At 50.6% G+C, this 19,914-nt stretch overlaps 1 protein-coding gene across 1 annotated transcript in view; it reads left to right on the top strand.

Moving 5' to 3' along the window:
• LOC147021112 (uncharacterized) overlaps positions 1-18,949 on the top strand; it is a gene marked incomplete at its 5' end in the record, with an annotated part of 28,383 nt that extends 9,434 nt beyond the window's left edge. Inside the window, 3 exons of the mRNA XM_085890417.1 lie at positions 888-1,045; positions 17,173-17,317; positions 17,836-18,949. Of these exons, the coding sequence (XP_085746543.1) occupies positions 888-1,045; positions 17,173-17,317; positions 17,836-18,906 (1,374 nt within the window). The remainder of the gene's footprint in view (positions 1-887; positions 1,046-17,172; positions 17,318-17,835) is intronic.
• Positions 18,950-19,914: the final 965 nt, after the last annotated feature.

Raw genomic sequence — 19,914 nt, forward strand, 5'->3', positions numbered from 1 at the left:
ACAATGGTATCTCATCAGGTCCCACTGCTTCACAATTTTTCATTCCTCTTAAGTCGGCTGTCTTGTCTTACGACACTTTTTTATGGAAATCAAAGATTCCAGGAGTAGCCTTGAACAAGGAGTAGGTCAGTGAGTGTTGGGACACAGTTGAAATCCCATATTTAATCTTCCTTGTTTGTCCTTTAAATTGTTGTGATCCATCTTTACCGTGACGATGTGATGAGGAACATAAAGAGAGTTTATCTTTGGTTGGAAACTGCAGGTGAACTTTCCGCACCAAGTAAACTTGGAATTTGTCCCTTCAAGGTAAAATCTCCTTCATGTTCGTGTCGATGGAGGAATCTTCACGGTATACCTTGAGTGTATCTGGTACCACACATTGCACTCCGTGTGCAGTGGAAATTGATCCCCAGGAAGATCCATCTCAGGTTTGGTGGAGTTTCACAGTTGACACATTCACCTCTGAGCCTGGGTTCAAATCTCGATCCCTCCATAAACTGCCACCCTGGTGTTTCACGTGTAATGTGTGTTACAACCATTGGAGGAACATTAAACATGAAGGATTCATCCACCAACACTCATTTATATTGGATGGTAAAGATTCCACGGTGTTTTTTGAAAATGGTCGGCGAGCTATCGCCAGCATTCTGAACAAATTACAAATTACTTCCCAAACCCTCTTACAAACCTGTCCTTAACAAGCGTGGTACAAAAGGTAAACTCTCGAACATTCCATAAACCATTGTGTTTGTTCTCTAAAATTATCAAGAACATGCTATTTTGTCACGAACTTTTTGATTTTGTAAAGTAATTGTAAAAACATTGTTTAGTTTAATTATAAATGAAATAAACATGTTTCCTACCCCTGGCCTTGTCTATTTCCACAGGTTTTCCAGAACGATGCTGTTGAGGATGGAGGGATGTCCCTGGGTCGTGATGTCGTGTTCGTCGTGATTGCCTCCCTTTTGTTTGTCGGTGTGATTATGTTTAATCCATCTCGTTGGTTCAACAAGACGAGGTTCAGGAGAAAGCGCTGCATTCACTGGTAAAGAACACAAATGACTTTTCATCAATATTTATACCTTCATCCAAGGGGACACGATAGCTCAGACTGTGGATGTCGTATGAAGTCCATTTTGGTGGGAACACCCACACTTGTTACACCAAAGAGTTTAAAAAACCCACAATTTTAATTTTGTGTAAGTTGGTGATGGTGACCATCTTGGATTTCAAAATGGCTGCCATGAAGAAGTCCACTGATCCTGTATAAAATCAAAGTTAAATTTGGTGTAAATACCAACATTTGTACTGATCGAGGTTCAAAAAACAAATGTAGATTTACTTGCAGTGAAGACTTGTAATTACCTTGAACTTCAAAATGGCTGTCATAGTGAGATCTTGTGGAACAATACTCATTTTAAAGGGAGGGGACACCTTTGGTGAGCTATCACTTTGGTGAGCTGTCACTTTGGTGAGCTGTTTTCAATTATACTTGTGTATTAAATAACCTGTGTATCAAAAAAAAACCTGTGAAAGTTTCAGCTCAGTCTGTCTTGTAATTCATGAAAACACAGTTGAAGGCAAACAAAATATTAAACTAGAATTACGTTGTCGATGGCACACCATCCCATATTCCCTCGCGCACTGCTTTGTCCCATTAACGCTCGGTGAAATTTTATCTTGCAAAATGGATTGACTATTCTTTTCTATTTGATGTGCTTTATGACCAAAGTCTTACTATGTTTACTCAATCAGAAGTCATCACAAGCATGTCAACGTTTCATGAAACATTAATTTAACACTGTCCAGCAATAAAAGAACTGTTTTTTTTTTAATTCGCCAATCAGTTTTAAACAGATTCTCCATTTTCTTGAAGTCAGAACCACCTGAAACCAAATTATTTTCAGTGATATGTGATATTGTTGCGGATCCAGGATCCGCATCCGTCCAACATGATGGCATCCAACATGCAGTGGTCCCAAGACAGTTATTTCAGTAATATACGTCAGATAGTCCCTTCCTTCTTGTCTAATGGGTCAAACGGGACAGTGCGTTGTGTGAATCTCATGGTTCGGTCCGATTAAATCTCTGAACTCATTCTTATTCTGTTACGCTATTCCTGAGGCTAATACAAGCAAGGGGTCCTCACGGAAGCCAGCCATGGAAAAACAACACACCAAATGATAACAACTTACTTTTCAACCATGTGGCTCACTCTTTTCAACCCATTTCTGCATCTAGTAATTATATTGTTGTGGTTGACGAAATTCACAAACCACCATTCAGGTCCCTTAGGTGAGATATCTCTGTAAGTATATGTGTAGTTAGGCCCAAACCCGTTGTTTATAGGGAATAAATGTCATTCATGCGGGCTGCGACCCTTTTAGATAGCCGTTTTTCTTTTACTATCTTTATTTTGGACCAGCCGCCATTACTACCACCACCAACCACGTCTCAACAGCCATCACACAACAACCACCAACCACAACGCCGCTTCACGCCAACAGCCACGACCTTTACCGTCACAACTCGCCACCATCGTATCACCACCATTCTTGCGCCACTTGTGGGCACCGATACTGGACTCGTGCAGGGCACGCACCGAGCAGCGTGTTCAGAAACATCACAGACTTTCCGAGGAAAACGGATCAAAAACGACTCACGCCCACTTCTGTTCCGTCCTATCGGTGAGCGTGGGGCGATTTGGCCCCGCCTCCAGGGCGTTGGATTGCGGTTGCTATATGCAAATTAATGGATCAAAAAGCATTCACGCCCACTTTTCCTCGGTCCAATGGGGAGCCAGTTAGAGGTGAAGGGTCGGAGGTAAAGGGTCAAAGGTGAAGGAGCGAGGCCACAGGGGATATAAGGGGGCCGCGTTCGTCAGTCGAGTCAGTTGGGAGTTGTCGGTGGAGCTGGGAAGAAGTGGTAGTAGTCAGAGTGAAGAGGACGGAGCTGTGGAGAGGTGGCGGCGGCGAAGGCGATCGAGGGGGTGCTCGCGTCGGATTCCGGGAGCTGCGGAGGGAGAGGCCGGCGGCGCGACCGAGGTCGTGGTGGAGACGCTCGTCGCGGGACCCGAGACAGGGAGATATCCTCCTTTCCCCCGAGCATCAACAACCCCCTCCTGTTTCCCCCCGCGCTGAGATAGTGCGAGAAGGGGGCCCCGTCCCCACCCCATACCAGGCAGTCCCAGCGAGGCCCGCGGAGTCGGGGCGCCAGCGCCATTTTGCGGCTCATCACCAGACGGGTAGGCCCGACGCGGTCTCGGCCCCAGGCCCGCCTCATCCTTGAGGGTGGTCCTTTTCTTTTGCTTTGGGTATATGTGTTGTCGGCGCCATCTGTGAAGTAAAACTGCATAAGTGTTGCCGTGTGCTCGCGTAGTCGGTAATAGATCTGCATTGTGTTTCTCTTTTATATTTGCTTTTTGTGTAATATTGTGTTTCTTCTTCTTTTACATTTGCTTTTGGTGTAATTGTATATGTGTGCTTTCCGTTCATCGTGAAATAAATGTGCTTTATGTTGAACTGTTTTCCCGCTTCGCTTCGTCTTTTCCTCTATTGAATCTCCATCTTACTTCACGTAAAGGGTTGGTCGTGGGCAAAAACGCCCGATAATTAATCGAACCGTCGAGGCCGACGATAACACCGCTCGGTTATCCCGATAGTGCGGAACGGGTCGCTTAAAGTGGCCCGTGTCTGAAGTCGACCTGCGGCGAGGTGCGATCGCCCGGTCTACCCTCCGTGTGGGTACTTCGGTAGGTCGAATTTGGCGAGCAACCCTATCCCACGCGGGGGGCCGATTGGCATGATCGTGGTGAGGCCGAAAGGTCCACCCTTGACTAGTTCCCGGCGTTAGTCCGAGAGGGTCACGACGGGATTGTCCGTCCGGTGGGCGACGTGCCGCGATTCGAGTTACGTGGCCGTTCGCACGCCGGCGGGCGCGAATCCGCAACACTGGTGTCAGGAGTGGGATATAAACTCATCGCCCTCCTCGCGGCACTGGTATCGGAGAACGGGAAAACGGGCTCTCCTGTCTCCAGCTAAATTCACGGGAATCGGTCCAGGGGTGAGAGGAGCGACCCCCGATTCCCTCCAAATTACGAGCGAGCTAAATTAACGCTTTACGAGAAGCAAGATGGCGTCTCAAGGCGAGCGGGAGCCGGGGGTATTAGAAATGGATGTAGAATGTGTAGAATCCATGGCTCAGGATGAAATCCCCGTGCAGGAAATGTTGATTGTGCAGGAACATGAACTCCCCCAACTGAGCCCAGAGCCCGAAAAAGGTGCGGCAGTGTCCGCGGTGTATGACACCTCCCCTCCCCCCCTCCGCCAAAACCCCCCGATCTTTGCCGAAACGGCTCACCCAAGCGCACCCGACATGGCCCAGCTATTCGCCATGCTGGCGGTAATGACAGCGAGGATGGATGCGAATACACAAAAGATGGATGCGAATACACAAAAGATGGATGCGAATACACAACAAATAAACGAAAAGATGGATACAAACACAAACGAAATGAAAGGCATGAACAAGCAAATGAACGGAATGAACAAGCAAATGAACGGAATGGAAACAAACATGAAGGATGAAATGAAAGAGCTGCGGGGTGAGACGCAGAACATGGGAATGAGCCTAAAAGGAAGATTGGAAGAACTAAAAAACGAAATGAAAAAGGAAGTCGACACGATACGAGCGGAGGTGACCGGGTTAAAAGAGAAAGTAAAAGGAGTGGGAGTCGCAATGGAAGAAAGTAAACAAGAGAGGGTAAACGAAATAAAGACGGTGGTGGGAAAAATAGACAAAGTAGGAAAAGGATTGGGAGAAGTAAAACAGCGACAAGACCAAATAAAGGAGGAAATAGGGAGGAACACGACGGCGATAGAGGAATTAAAAAGAGAACAAGGGAAATAAAGGAGGGATTGGGAGCCGTGAAGGAGGACTGTGAGAAAAGACATCGGGAAATGACAGACAAAGTTGAAAACCTGCGAAAGGAGGTAAAAGCGGAGACACAGAAAGGATTAAAGAAGGTGGCGGAGGAATGTAGAAAGAGACATGAGGAGGTAATTAATGAAATGGAGCGGAAAGCCGGAGAAAAGACAGAGGAACTGGGGGAGCAGATAGGAAAAAACCGGGGCGAGACAGAAGAGCAGTTTAGGACAACGAGGGAGGAAATATCCAAGACAAATAAGATGGTGACACAGGTACAAGGGGAGGTGGAGCAAATAAGAGAGAAAGTCAGGGAACTGTCGTTAGGAATGATAGGGGAGGAAATAAATGGGGTAATAAAGGGGAAAATGGAGGAAATGGAGAGGAGACTGACGGATAGGGTGGAGGCCCGGTGTGAGAGGCAGGGTGGCCTCCTTCGGGAACAGGAGGAGAGGATATACTCCCTCGAGGCGGATCGTGCCCAGGTGGGGCCGGTGTCACAAGGCGGAGGAGGAGGCTTGCCCGATGCGGGGGTGAGCATGCCAAGCTTGGGGAGGGTAGAGGCCGCGGGGTCTTTTGGCCTAATGGGGGTACCCAGAATGACTGTTCCGGGGGGTGTGCAGAGTGCGAGTCCAATGGCTTGGGAGAGTAAGCGGGACGACGCGGGGCACGGACAGACACGGACAGGGGTGGTAGAGCCCCCGGGCAAATGGCTCGGACCCTGCGGGAGTGAGGCACCGTTGGGACTGGGGAGGTACACTCCTCCCGGAGTCCCTGGGGAATGGGAGGAGACCTCGAAAGAACCGAGGGTGCCGCTACACCCGTACGATGGCAAGACGGACTTGAGGGCATATATGGCCCAGTTCCAGTGTGTTGCCAGAGGCAATGGCTGGAACGAGGTGCAGGGTGTGGCACAACTCACAGCGGCCCTGCGTGGCGTGGCTTTGGAAGTCCTGACCACGGTACCCAGTGAGGGGGCGACCCTGGAGGATCTCCATTCGGCCCTAAAAAACCGATTTGGCATGGACCAGCAGAGCGAGCTTGTTAAAGCTCAGCTCAACGCGCGCAAACGACGTCCCCAGGAATCACTGGGAGAATTGGCACATGACATTCGCCGCTTGGTGGGGATCGCGCACACCAACATGCCACCAGAGTACCGGGAGGAGATTGCCCTGGACCATTTCCTTCGAGCAATAGGGGGCACCGATGTCGGAGCATTGCTCACCGTATGGCGCCCGGACAACCTCCAGAAGGCGGCTGATACTGCTGCCTGCTGGGAGGCAGCCAGAACGCCATTGGGAGGGGCTGGGCGCCACGCGGTGGCAGTCCGACAGGTGGACCCCGTGAACGACAGTGCGCTGGGAGCCGGGGCAACCCTAGGCGACCAAGCGCGAATGGAAAGGATGGTGCAGGGCATGTTCGACCGCCGGTTCGGGAGACCTGGGGAGAGGCGGTCGGGCCCAGGAAGGGTGGGAGATGGGCCATCGGGGGGTACCCCAATTCGGAATGGAGGGGGGTATAATTCGGCGTACTGGAGGCAATCACCTTACCAGAGGAGGTGTTATAATTGTGTCGCAAGGGACCACCTGCAGCGGAGGTGCAACGCCCCGCGCAGGGAAAGGCCCCCGCGAAGAGAAGAGCCACGGCCCCCTAGACCACCAACTCCGCCCCGGGTCAATAGGGATAGCCAGGCCCAACCATCACCCCCCCACCAGTCCCCGGGAAACTAAGAAGTGCCGAACATGTAGGGCCGTGTTCGGCAGACTTAGACGGAGAAGAGCCCTCAGAACTGCGACAGGTCATCAGTTGTGGCCAAATTGGCAAAGGTAGCTTAACAATTTGGTGCAAGGTTGCCGGCGTAGGGGTAGACGCCGTAGGGGTAGACGCCGTTGTGGACACAGGAGCAAGCGCCACGATCATCAGCCCTGTGGTCCTTGATTCGAGTGTAGACGGTTGGGATGAGATCCACCGTCTGCAAAACCATAGTTTGCAGCTCGCTACCGGGGCAACGGCCCCTATCATAGGACGTGGTTTCGTGTCGTTTAAATTGGGCACCGTGAAAACCAAGATAGAGGTTTGGGTGGCGGAGGTGTACGACCCATGTCTAATAGGGTTGGATGTGCTGACGGCCGGTGGTTGTAAGATCGATTTGGGCCGGGGGGTCATGCAGTTGGGTGGTGAGGAGTTGCCATTAGGGGGCGTGAGCACGGATAAGAGGGTGGAGCTGGAGGCTCCTGACTCCGTGGTCATTCCCCCGGGTGCCGAGGCGGTGGTCCCGGCCCGGTGGCGAGCACCCCCAACATGGCAGGGCCCCTGCGGCCTGGCGGAACTACCGGCAGGGCCGTCAACCCCGGGCTTAGTCGTGGGCCGCACCCTGGTAAGTACCGACGGGCCAATAGCGCCCGTGCGGGTGATAAATGTTAGCACGGAACCACGCACTATCAGGAAGGGCATGAAGGTGGCAGATTGCACCCCAGTAAAAGAGGTCGCAGAGCTGAGGGACGATAACGTCGAGCTGGACCGGCCCCAGAGGGAGTCTCCAGACTCGATTAGGAATTGGCCCGGTCCCATTTGCGAGATGGTAAATCGGAGTAGTGTAGATTTGGAGGATGCCCAGCGGGAGGCCTTATACAAGCTGGTCGACCGACACATCGGGATCTTCCCCTTGTCACCCGAGGATATTGGACGTACGGGCCTGGTGCAACATCAGATCCACACCGATGGGGCCCGGCCTGTCCGTCAGCCTGCTCGAAGGCTCCCATGGAGCAAAAGAGAGGAGGCTGATGAGCAGGTTGAAAAGATGCTCAATGCAGGTGTCATCGAGCCCTCGGGAAGTCCTTGGATGTCACCAGTTGTGCTGGTTAAAAAGAAGGATGGGACCACGCGTTTCTGTGTGGACTATCGCCAGCTGAACAACGTGACACTCAAAGACTCCTATCCCCTGCCTAAAATTGACGATACCCTCGACGCCGTTGCAGGCTCTAAATGGTTCTCAACTTTGGACCTCAAGAGTGGGTATTGGCAGGTGGAGATGGATAAGACGGCGAAGGAGAAAACGGCATTTTCCACAGGGAAGGGACTGTATCAGTTCACTGTGATGCCGTTCGGTTTGTGTAACGCCCCCGCCACCTTTGAGAGACCGATGGAGCGTGTACTAGGCGGCATGCCGTGGCAGTCATGCCTGGTGTATCTGGATGACGTCCTGGTACACGCTAAAACATTCACCCAGGAGATAGCCAACTTGGACCAGGTGTTTGGGCGCCTCAGGCAGGCAGGGCTGAAATTGAGCCCAGAGAAATGCACTTTGTTCGCGACAGAGGTGGCCTATCTCGGACACGTGATAGGCCGCGAGGGGGTGAAGACCGACCCCGGAAAAATTACAGCGGTAGAGGAGTGGCCCGTACCTACAACTGTCAAACAGGTACGGGACTTTTTGGGACTTTGCTCCTACTACCGGTGTTTCGTGGCAAACTTTGCGGAGATAGCCAGGCCCCTTCACCGGTTGACGGAGAAGGGGTTGAGATTTAATTGGACGGAGGAGTGCCAGGAGGCCTTCCTCAAATTAAAGGGGTGTTTGACATCCACACCCGTTTTAGCGTACCCCACCGATGACGGGATGTATACCCTGGACACGGATGCAAGCCAGGAAGGATTGGGAGCAGTCTTGTCCCAGACACAGGGGGGCGTGGAAAGAGTGATCGCGTATTACAGTCGGGCCATGAGTAGGCCCGAACGAAATTATTGCGTAACTCGCAAGGAGCTATTGGCTATGCTGTCTGCCGTGAGCCATTTCCACCCGTACTTGTACAGGAGGAAATTTTTGGTTTGAACTGACCATTCCTCCTTGCAATGGCTCTTACGGTTCAAGGAACCGGAAGGCCAAATTGCAAGGTGGTTGGAAAAATTGCAGCAGTACGATTTCAGTGTGGTCCATAGAGCCGGTAAGGCTCATGGGAATGCCGATGCGCTCGCTCGACGCCCCTGTCTGAGGGAAAACTGCAAATATTGCACGAGACATGAGGAGAGGGACCAATTGGCAGACGCCTCCCCGAAACTCCCAGTCCGTGCGGCCCGGGTGGTAGGCCCAACTTTGCCACTAACCGCGGGAGAGGAATTTGGTGGATTGGCATGGAGCACGGCCCAGCGGGAAGACCCCGTGATAGGGCCAGTGTACAAATGGGTCCAGGAAAACAGGAGGCCCAGTGGGGAGGAAATCGCCCCATTCGGGGCGCGAACAAAGGCATACTGGGCTCAGTGGAGGACCCTAGAAATGAGGGACAACATCTTATATCGCAAGTGGGTGGAGATTCCTTCTGAACAAACTTCTTGGCTGGTGATAGTCCCTGATGGGTTTAAGACCCAAATTTTGAAACAGGTGCACGGTACCCGCGCCGGCGGCCATTTGGGCAGGACCAAAACAAAATCTCGGGCCCGCCGGCAGTTCTATTGGGTTAACATGGGGCGCGATGTACAGGACTGGTGTCGAGCATGCGATGCCTGTACTGCGAAAAAGGGACCGCCACAGAGGATGAGGGCCCCACTCCAACTACATCAGGTTGGGGCTCCCCTTGAGCGAGTGGCCATGGACATTTTGGGACCACTGCCCCCCACTCGCCAGGGTAATAAGTACATCCTCGTAATTATGGACTATTTCACCAAATGGCCAGAAGCCTTTGCCCTTCCCAGCCAGGAAGCAGGGGTTGTGGCCAAGGCCTTCATAGAAGGATTTACATGCCGGTATGGGATTCCGCAGGAGCTGCACACAGACCAGGGACGACATTTTGAGAGTGAATTACTAAAAGAGGTGTGCAGGCTCCTGGAAATTCGAAAGACACGGACAACGCCCCTGAGACCACAGTCTGATGGCATGGTGGAGAGGTTCAACAGGACCCTGGTCCAACAGTTGGCCCTCTTTACCGCCACTAACCAGGAGGACTGGGACGAACACCTTCCGTACCTCCTGATGGCCTATCGCGCGTCCCAGCACGGGTCTACCGCATGTAGTCCGGCGCTGTTGATGTATGGACGGGAGCTGAGAAGCCCCGTCGATTTATTGTGCGGTCCGACGCCTGAGCGGCTTGATAGGCCCCCGGGGGAGGGCGATGCCCGTTGGTTGGAGGAAGGCTTGGAGAAGGTCCACGCCTTCGCACGACACCAGCTCCAACAGGCGGGCATAAAGATGAAGCGCAGGTACGACCACCGGAGCCAGGTGAGCAAATACCCACCGGGGGCGAAGATTCGGTTCTTTAACCCCCGGCGAAGGAAGGGCAGATGCCCGAAGCTCACCTCATCTTGGCAGGGCCCGGGGGTCGTCCTGGCGCAAGTCAGTGACGTGGTCCTAAAAATTAAAATGGGACCACGAGCCCTCCCCCGGATCGTCCACGCGGACCGCCTGAGGCCCTACAAGGGCGACCTTACGCCCTCATGGATATGTCTTGCCGGAGGAGTCGGTGCTGGAACAGCCGCTCCCGCAGAGGCGCAAGGCTCTCAGAGCCTTGCAACGAGTTCACGAGCCCAGTAGGAAGGGAAGAAATCCCCCCTGGGAAATTGATTAATGGGATTATTTGGAGACCGTGACAGACAGTGAATGTGTAGTGGGGACGTAGCTTAGCTACGTAGTGTTAAAAGGAACGTGCTATAGTGTAAGGGACGACGTGGGAGCACGAGTTAGTTAGGGGAGGGAGTTAGAAGGATGGCAGAGTTCAGTGGTGAGTGTGTTGAAGAGTTGTTGGTGAGTGAAGTGGAAGCATGTGCTTGGTGAGTGAGTGAGTGAGGCCATTTGGTCTGTGTGAGTGGAGCGAATGGGGAATGCATGGTGCGATGAGTGATTGGGGGGAGGAGTGACTCCCGCCCAAGGGACCCCGGGGTCAGTGTAGACTAAGTTAGGGGGTTAGTCAAATTTACAAAATGGAGGTCGTTTTGTTGTTGGTGGGAGTGTAGGCTCGAAACCCGTTTGGAGGGGTGCAGGAGCCCTGTTGACGGGCTGGGAGCGTGGCTGCGAGAAGTGAGTATCGCTGAGTGGGTACCCCGGGCACCAGGCTAGTCGGCCGTGGTAGGCCAAGGGCCCATGGGCGGCCGGGATAGCGTAGTGGGCACGGGTGCGCCTGCTTGGTGCGGGGGCCCGGGGCGCCATTAGCCGCGTGGGCAGTGTTGTGGGCACGGGTGACCCTCGGAAAGGGGCCTGGGAAGCCAGCCTGCCACGTGTGCGTTTCAGGGGAGGTGCCATGGGGGGCACTCCCCGGTGTTAGGGAGCTGGTAGGCTCGGAGGCAGTGTAGTGCCCGGGGGTGCCATCGTCGGAGAATCGGCAGAGGGTCGTGCCCGCCAAAGGGAGCCACGTGTCCCAGCCATGAGACCGTGTGAGGGCACGGAGAGAAAATTGGGGGGCGAGGCCCGAAATTGTAAGGACACCAACACAGGCGACGGGAATCTGGGTTGTTAGAACCAATAGTTTAAGCGAGAGGCGCTTGTTGAAAGCCCCGGGGTAGTTTAACAGTTAATGGTTAGGGTAGATAGGAAGTATACCCCTCCGCACCATCCATCCCCTCGCTCTCGTTGTGGGCCGCTGGACCCACTTTGGTTATAGATCGCTGAAGTCTGGGGAGGCCATCCTGAGGCTTCGTTGGGCCTCGACACAGGACGTTAGCTCTCCCTTATTCCCCTCCGGGAAGGGAACGTAGGGGTTGGGAGTAGGCTAGGTGACAGGATAGGTTAGCCGAACAAGGACGATAAAGGGGGTTACGGGACGATTTATAGTGGGGAAGTAAAAATAAAAAATAAAAGTTGGGGCTAAATTGGGGTATGACAAATTAAGGGAGTGGGTATAGACAGTGACAGGCAAAGGCGATAGGTTGGGAGGGAGACCGTAGGGTAGGTCCGAGCCCGCCTTCCGAGTGGCCAGCACCACCGCACTCCCTCCACCAACCTTCACTGAACGGCAAAGGCTGGCCAGCTTCGTCTGCCAGCTGCGTTGCTGCAAGGCAGAGGCCGGCCAACTTCATCGGCAGCTGTTGTTTTGCTGCAAGGCCTGTGCCGGCTGGATTGTCTGCAGCTGCTGTGCTGCAAGGCCTGCGCCGGCCGGATCGTCTGCAGCTGCTGTGCTTCAAGGCCTGTGCCGGCCAGTTCATCTGCCGGCTGTGTTTGCCTGCAGCGGCCTTCTTCTGCGGGCTGTTTTTGCCTGATCACCTTTGCCATGCCATGCCCACTGCCCCTGTTCACCAGCCCCGTTCAATTTTTGCTTTGCCCCCCCCCCCCCTGTTCATTGCCATGTGCGCCAGGATCAGAAAGCAACAGTTTGCAAGCTGCAAGAACTGCCCTGTTGGCAGCTACAACACGGGCCTGCAGTGGTGGCCCGTGCACCGTGTTTGCGTCCATCCATTCATCCATCCGTTCGTTGTGTTCATTGCGTGTGCCACTTGAGCTGGCACGGAGACTACGTTTGTGCAGCCCATGCACCGTTGTGGTTCACTGCGTTCAGTTCAAAAGGGAAGGCCTTGGACTGCATGTGAGCAGCCAGCCACGTTCCCTGTCACCTGCATTGTTTGAGCCAGATACCGCATGCGAGCAGCCTGGCTCCCTGCTAACTGCTTTCTTTTTGCAGAGTTCATTGATCCTGGGCCATGGTTTAGTGTAAAATTTGTAAGTTAAGGTTAAGATGTACTGTAAATATGAGTGCGCCCCCGGCATGTCTGTCTTAGCGCCGGCAATATTATTTAAGTCGTCCGTGTGAGTGAGTTTGTTTAGGTAGTTACTCAGCCCTCAGGTTATTTATTTTGGGGACACGAATACCATGAATGTCGCACTCAGGGATCCGTAGGTAAAATGTACTAGGGGAAAACTACACATGATGGCACACGAAAATTTGACGACTCGGGACGAGTCTGCAAAAAGGGGAGGGGGTGGTGTTGTGGTTGACGAAATTCACAAACCACCATTCAGGTCCCTTAGGTGAGATATCTCTGTAAGTATATGTGTAGTTAGGCCCAAACCCGTTGTTTAGAGGGAATAAATGTCATTCATGCGGGCTGCGACCCTTTTAGATAGCCGTTTTTCTTTTACTATCTTTATTTTGGACCAGCCGCCATTACTACCACCACCAACCACGTCTCAACAGCCATCACACAACAACCACCAACCACAACGCCACTTCACGACAACAGCCACGACCTTTACCGTCACAACTCGCCACCATCGTATCACCACCATTCTTGCGCCACTTGTGGGCACCGATACTGGACTCGTGCAGGGCGCGCACCGAGCAGCGTGTTCAGAAACATCACAGACTTTCCGAGGAAAACGGATCAAAAACGACTCACGCCCACTTCTGTTCCGTCCTATCGGTGAGCGTGGGGCGATTTGGCCCCGCCTCCAGGGCGTTGGAGTGCGGTCGCTGTATGCAAATTCATGGATCAAAAAGCATTTACGCCCACTTTTCCTGGGTCCAATGGGGAGCCAGTTAGAGGTGATGGGTCGGAGGTAAAGGGTCAAAGGTGAAGGAGCGAGGCCACGGGGGATATAAGGGGGCCGCGTTCGTCAGTCGAGTCAGTTGGGAGTTGTCGGTGGAGCTGGGAAGAAGTGGTAGTAGTCAGAGTGAAGAGGACGGAGCTGTGGAGAGGTGGCGGCGGCGAAGGCGATCAAGGGGGTGCTCGCGTCGGATTCGGGGAGCTGCGGAGGGAGAGGCCGGCGGCGCGACCGAGGTCGTGGTGGAGACGCTCGTCGCGGGACCCGAGACAGGGAGATATCCTCCTTTCCCCCGAGCATCAACAACCCCCTCCTGTTTCCCCCCACGCTGAGATAGTGCGAGAAGGGGGCCCCGTCCCCACCCCATACCAGGCAGTCCCAGCGAGGCCCGCGGAGTCGGGGCGCCAGCGCCATTTCGCGGCTCATCACCAGACGGGTAGGCCCGACGCGGTCTCGGCCCCAGGCCCGCCTCATCCTTGAGGGTGGTCCTTTTCTTTTGCTTTGGGTATATGTGTTGTCGGCGCCATCTGTGAAGTAAAACTGCATAAGTGTTGCCGTGTGCTCGCGTAGTCGGTAATAGATCTGCATTGTGTTTCTCTTTTATATTTGCTTTTTGTGTAATATTGTGTTTCTTCTTCTTTTACATTTGCTTTTGGTGTAATTGTATATGTGTGCTTTCCGTTCATCGTGAAATAAATGTGCTTTATGTTGAACTGTTTTCCCGCTTCGCTTCGTCTTTTCCTCTATTGAATCTCCATCTTACTTCACGTAAAGGGTTGGTCGTGGGCTAAAACGCCCGATAATTAATCGAACCGTCGAGGCCGACGATAACACCACTCGGTTATCCCGATAGTACGGAACGGGTCGCTTAAAGTGGCCCGTGTCCGAAATCGACCTGCGGCGAGGTGCGATCGCCCGGTCTACCCTCCGTGTGGGTACTTAGGTAGGTCGAATTTGGCGAGCAACCCTATCCCACGCGGGGGGGCCGATTGGCACGATCGTGGTGAGGCCGAAAGGTCCACCCGTGACTAGTTCCCGGCGTTAGTCCGAGAGGGTCACGACGGGATTGTCCGTCCGGTGGGCGACGTGCTGCGATTCGAGTTACGTGGCCGTTCGCACGCCGGCGGGCGCGAATCCGCAACAATATCTTTGTCCTCTTTTCAATCCAAATCTCCATTAAATAATTATTTCTATCCTCTTTTCAATCCAAATCTCCATTAAATAATTATATCTTTGTCCTCTTTTCAATCCAAATCTCCATCTAATAATTGTATCTGTCCTCTTTTCAATCCAAGTCTGCATCTAATAATTATATCCAACCTTTTCCTTCATTTCATGACACAGATCAGGGCCGGCACTGCACACAACACTGCATTTTATAAATGACCGCATGCTCAATGGCGGCGGTCACACGCGCATCCCCGGGATAATTTATAATCGCACACATAGCAGGGGACGAATGGCACACCTTGTTCGGGTCTGTGAATGTGTTTACCATAGCATCTTACCATCGGTCTTCGCTGACCACCGCGACCCCAGGTGCCTCGCACGGATGGCGAACATCCACTTGCCTCTCCACCCGGCGAGGCTGCAGCCAGGCAGAGGCGTGCTGTACTCCTTGGGCCGCATGGCTTACAGACAGGCAGCGCATTGACCGGCGCTGACCACGGGTCGCCGTGGACGGCCCGGGAGTTTGGTGCAGGCCATCACGGCCGGACCGTGTGCTGTCCACGGCCCAACCAGAGCACCTGATTCAGGTGACGACACGTCATTTCGGATCGTCACCCTCGCCCGCACTACAACGTCGAGAAAATTATGGTTCGTGGGGCTGTCGGTCATCGTCTTTCCTGCTCAGCGTTCCTCATCTGCTTATTCCAATTTCATCACCAACTCACCTGCTGAATCCGTCTTCTTCCCCGCCTCGTCCCTGACTCCACTCACCCACATGATCCTGTTTGCCTTTCTCCACCCACTGCTCCGGACTCTGCCTTCCTCCACCCACTGGCTTCTGACTCCAACAAAAGCTCTTCTTTCATGCCTGACGGTCGTGCCCTATTCTCTGGATCGATGTTGAGCTGCTCAAAGTGCTACGAAGCAAGAGACGACGTGCTAGCTGTCAGGGAGGTATCACCAAGCGGAGCATCCCCCCAAAACATACTGGTGGTGCAATCGGTCAATCGTGCAAGATATTGAGAGACCGTTAGCCCCATCTCCTCTCCTCTTTCTTCTCATTAACCCTTCTTCATCTGGATGTGTGTGTGTGTGTGCGTGCGTGTGTGTGTGTGTGTGTGTGTGTGTGTGTGTGTGTGTGTGTGTGTGTGTGTGTGCGCGCGTGTGTGTGTGTGTGTGTGTGTGTGTGTGTGTGTGTGTGTGCGCGTGTGTGTGTGTGTGTGTGTGTGTGTGTGTGTGTGTGTGTGTGTGTGTGTGTGTGTGTGTGTGTGTGTGTGCGTGTGTCATGTGCCTGTCCTCGCTTTAGTTCAGAGTGCACAAGAATTATATCGGGATAATTGCTATGTGTCTGCTTTTGTAAGTTTCTTGTATTATTGGCACACCACACTTTTCTTCCTGTCCCTCCTTCCACACAACAATAAAAACTACTAATCGTGCCACATATTTTTCCTCGCCTGCCTGTTAATAAATTATAAGTGGAAATGTTCCCAGCTCGTTTTTGTCTTTTCTTTCATTGATCCAGCATGGTCCGTATCCGAACCTCGCCTGGACTTTATTCCTAACGATCCGTTCCTTTTAGCCGGTATGTCATTGGCAGTGTCGCTCGGCTGCATCTGATCCGGTAAGGTGATCTGGTTCGGACAAGACGTACCTAGGGCGAGTCCCCCTGTAATTAGATCACGTGGTTATTTTTCTTGGTAACCGGAAAACTATACAGAGGACCCTCGGTCATGTAGTTGAGTTATTGGCGTTCACAGTCCGTTAGTGACCCACCACATCACGGACTTATCCGTGTGTGATGGCCTGCAAGTCGGGTGAGTCTGGTGGGAAACCTAGATAGCTTCACCCCCTGGTGGTCTCACCAAACCCCCGTCCCACAACAATATTATCATCAATCTTTCTATTTACTGTGTGACAGTGAGATCTTTCTTTTCTTTGAGCTCTTTCTTTTTTAATTCGATCGATGGTGAATATTCTAAAAAGTCCATATCCCATTATTTTCGTCTGTGATGTATGAGTGAAGTAATTTAATTGTTGAAAACAGTTCATGATATGAACCATGTCCAACCCACGTGACACAAGTTTAAACCTCTGATTGGAATTTTTTTTGTTCACACAAAGTAACAATGATGTCTTTAGGAAGATTTTAAAAGGTTTATTATTGAACACTTGTTGTGAATAAAAAGTAAAACTCACTTATTAAGTGTTGATTTCCAAGGAATAAGTTGGTTTTTCTTCTGAGATGGCGGATATTTTTAAATCCAAGATGGCCACCAAATGACGTCATGAAAACATGTTTCCAATGGAATTCCAGTGAAGTGAGAGATAATTTACAAAAAGTTACATGATTTCCTTCTTCATCAAAAACAAACACTAAATTTCACAACATCCTCCACCGTTACATTAAATTATTTAAATAATCAAGTGTGATTCATCGTTCCACACCGATCATTTGGACCTTGTTTAAGTTACATCTGCATACTCGATATTCCGTATCCTGTAGCATTGTAACCCTCGTGGAACATGTTTGTTTATGTTTTACAAAACCATGTATTCAACACTTTACAGGTGATGGAATACTTCATTTTACCTTGAACTGAGAATGTTTGTTTTCTTTGCAGTGTGAAATGTGGATGTAAAATCAAAAGGAGACAACTGAAAGATGAGCCACCATTGGTAAATGATGTTCAGGAAAACAAACTCCTTGAAATGCAGAAACTGGAGGGAACTGAGGTTCATGATGTGAAGGAAAAAATGGAGTTCACAGTGAAACAGAACTTCGGAAATGAAGAACAAGAGGAAGAACATTATCAAGAGGAGCAAAATAAAGTTTTACAAGCACAGAAAGAACAACTTCAGGAAAAAGAAAAGATGTTGCTCCAAAAAAAAGGAGATCTCATCCAAAGAGAGAAGTTTGTTCAGGACAGAGAACGTGAGTTCATGGAAATGGAAGCGCAAAGGAAATTGAACAAAGAATTGTGGTTAAAGGAGGAAGATGAACGGAGGAAACGAGAGGAGGAACAGCAGAAAGAGAAGAAGGAAGCAGAGCAGAAGAAAATAAATGAACAGGAGAGGAAGAAAGAAGAAGAGTTAAAGATAAGGGAGCAGGAAGAATCCAGACGATCAAATTGGGAAAAGGATTTTGAGGATGAGAAATTTGAAGTTTGGATCTGGGAAAAGCGTAAAAACACAGAACGTAAGAAGAAAATGGTTGAAGTAGAAAAGAGAATGTTAGAAGTTAAAAAGTGGAAGCAAGAGAGAGCAAAGAGCAAAGTATTGTTCAGCAAAGAGAGAAAGAATTGCCGATATATCAGGAACAGGAGCTGGAGCGACAGGGGATGTTTGATGCCTTCATGAACGGGAAAGATGAAGAGCTAAAGAAACAGCAGCTCCATATCCACCAAAAGGGAGAGAAGCTTCATAATCGACAATGTAATCTGAATAAATCGGAGGGAGAGTCTCGTCTGAGAGAGAAAAAGGAACAAGAACACAGAGAGCAATGTGAAGTTGCCTGGAAAACAAGAGAGTTGATTCTCATGGAAAGAGAAGAACAGATAAGAGAGAAGAAACGTCATGTGGAGTTGAGGGAGCAACAGGTCCAGGAGAGAGAAACCAAATTGCAAAAAGCAGGAAAAGTTGCTGAGGAAGGGGTTGATGAAGAAGTGCTTCTCATAACTGATGATGGGCGACAGAAGCAACAACTGAAACAGCAGGATGTTGATTTGCTCCCACCTGAACCAAAGCCTCAAAGTGATGAAGGGCGGCAGCAGCGACAACAGTACAGTGTTGTTCTTCAACGCCAACCGAAGCCTCTCTGTGAAGGCAGGAAACAACAAGTGAAACAGCATGATGTTGATCAGCTGCCGGCCGAACGTAAGCCTCACCATTCGTCTCAGTCCAAGCTTGTCAATGATGAACCAGCGGAGATAGAAAGGCGTAAAAATAACCTCATGTTCCGTGGAGTGAAGGAGGGAAAAGGGGAACATGACAAGGAGGTTGTGACAAAATTAATTAAAGCCATGAACCTGAACATAGAGCCCGTACGCACTTTCCGCGTTGGACGGTACATTGAGAACAGATTCAGACCAATGAAAGTTGTGTTCAGTTGTGAGTCGGATCGGAATCTTGTTCTTACCAATAACAAGAAGGTTCGCAATTTAACTGATCCCTCTCTCTGGACAAAAAACATTTTTATCACTCCGGATTACACTCAGCTCCAAAGAGAAAAACAAGAGATGCTGCTGAGTGATCTTGAAAAAAAGAGGGAAAGTGACCCAAACGGGAGATATACAATCAAAGGAGATAAAGTAGTCCTCCTGAAGAATCCCAAGGGCAAGCCTCATCTCCAGAGATAACGACCTTCCCTCCTCATCTCCCACCTCCTATAACAGACTCCTCCGTGACACACATTTAAGGGGGAAAAAATATTAAAGGGGGAAAAAAAACACAAAAAAAAGCTTAAAGGGGAAAAAAAAACACAAAAAAACAAACAGAAAAACATTTCATGAGAATATTCCGTTAAAACAAATTCACTTTGACGCAGGGTCTCTTTCAAACACGTGAATGTACCTGAGATCATATTGGAGCAATCACTGAAACATCTTTTGATCGGACAGTCATGGACAGGGAGTTCACTCCTGATGGACATCTTGCATTTCATGAGGACAGGAACCTGAACTTTCATAGTGAAGGAAGGAAAGATGAGGAAAACCATGGTGGGATCTTGTTGTTGGTGAAAATCAATCTATCACCATCTTACATTGTTCATTGGCTGGCTCGCGAACAGAAGCCTCACCCTGATGATGGCAGCAACAGCAGAAGCCATATTGTATGCAGGATCTTCAACAGGTAAGCACTCTTCAATACTTTGTGCCAGGTGGGTTGAACACACAATGGGTGCAAACACAGCCAACCACAAGATCAAAACATCAAGAAAAATTTGTTTTGTGACTTCGTCTTTTACAGACATTGATGTAAATACTTCCTTTCATGAAGAAGTGTCCTTAATTGTGGAGATAATTGTAATTATTTTTGTGGGAAGGTAACTTCTTGGGGTGATCATCCCCATGCAGAATAAACAACAACTTTAACTCCCTTCGATTGGATGAGATCACCTGATTCACCTTGTCATCTGTTGCCTGTTCCATCCAGGCCTTTCCTTTTGTTTTCTTTTTTGAACAAGTTATCAAACTGATTGAGATATCAATGTGTCTAAGCTTTCATATTTCTATTGTTTTTCCAAAGGTCCCTCAGAAGAGGTGCTCCTTCCCTCCTCCAACCCTCACCTGAAACCATCCTTCCGGTTGGAACGTAAGTTGACAAGATTCTTCCTTTACATTACAAATTACAATTTAAAACTTTGT

This window comes from Eptatretus burgeri, chromosome 8 (genome assembly GCF_056783735.1).
Source record: "Eptatretus burgeri isolate ZD-2024b chromosome 8, Ebu_testis_v1, whole genome shotgun sequence".
In the NCBI taxonomy this organism is placed as follows: domain Eukaryota; kingdom Metazoa; phylum Chordata; class Myxini; order Myxiniformes; family Myxinidae; genus Eptatretus; species Eptatretus burgeri.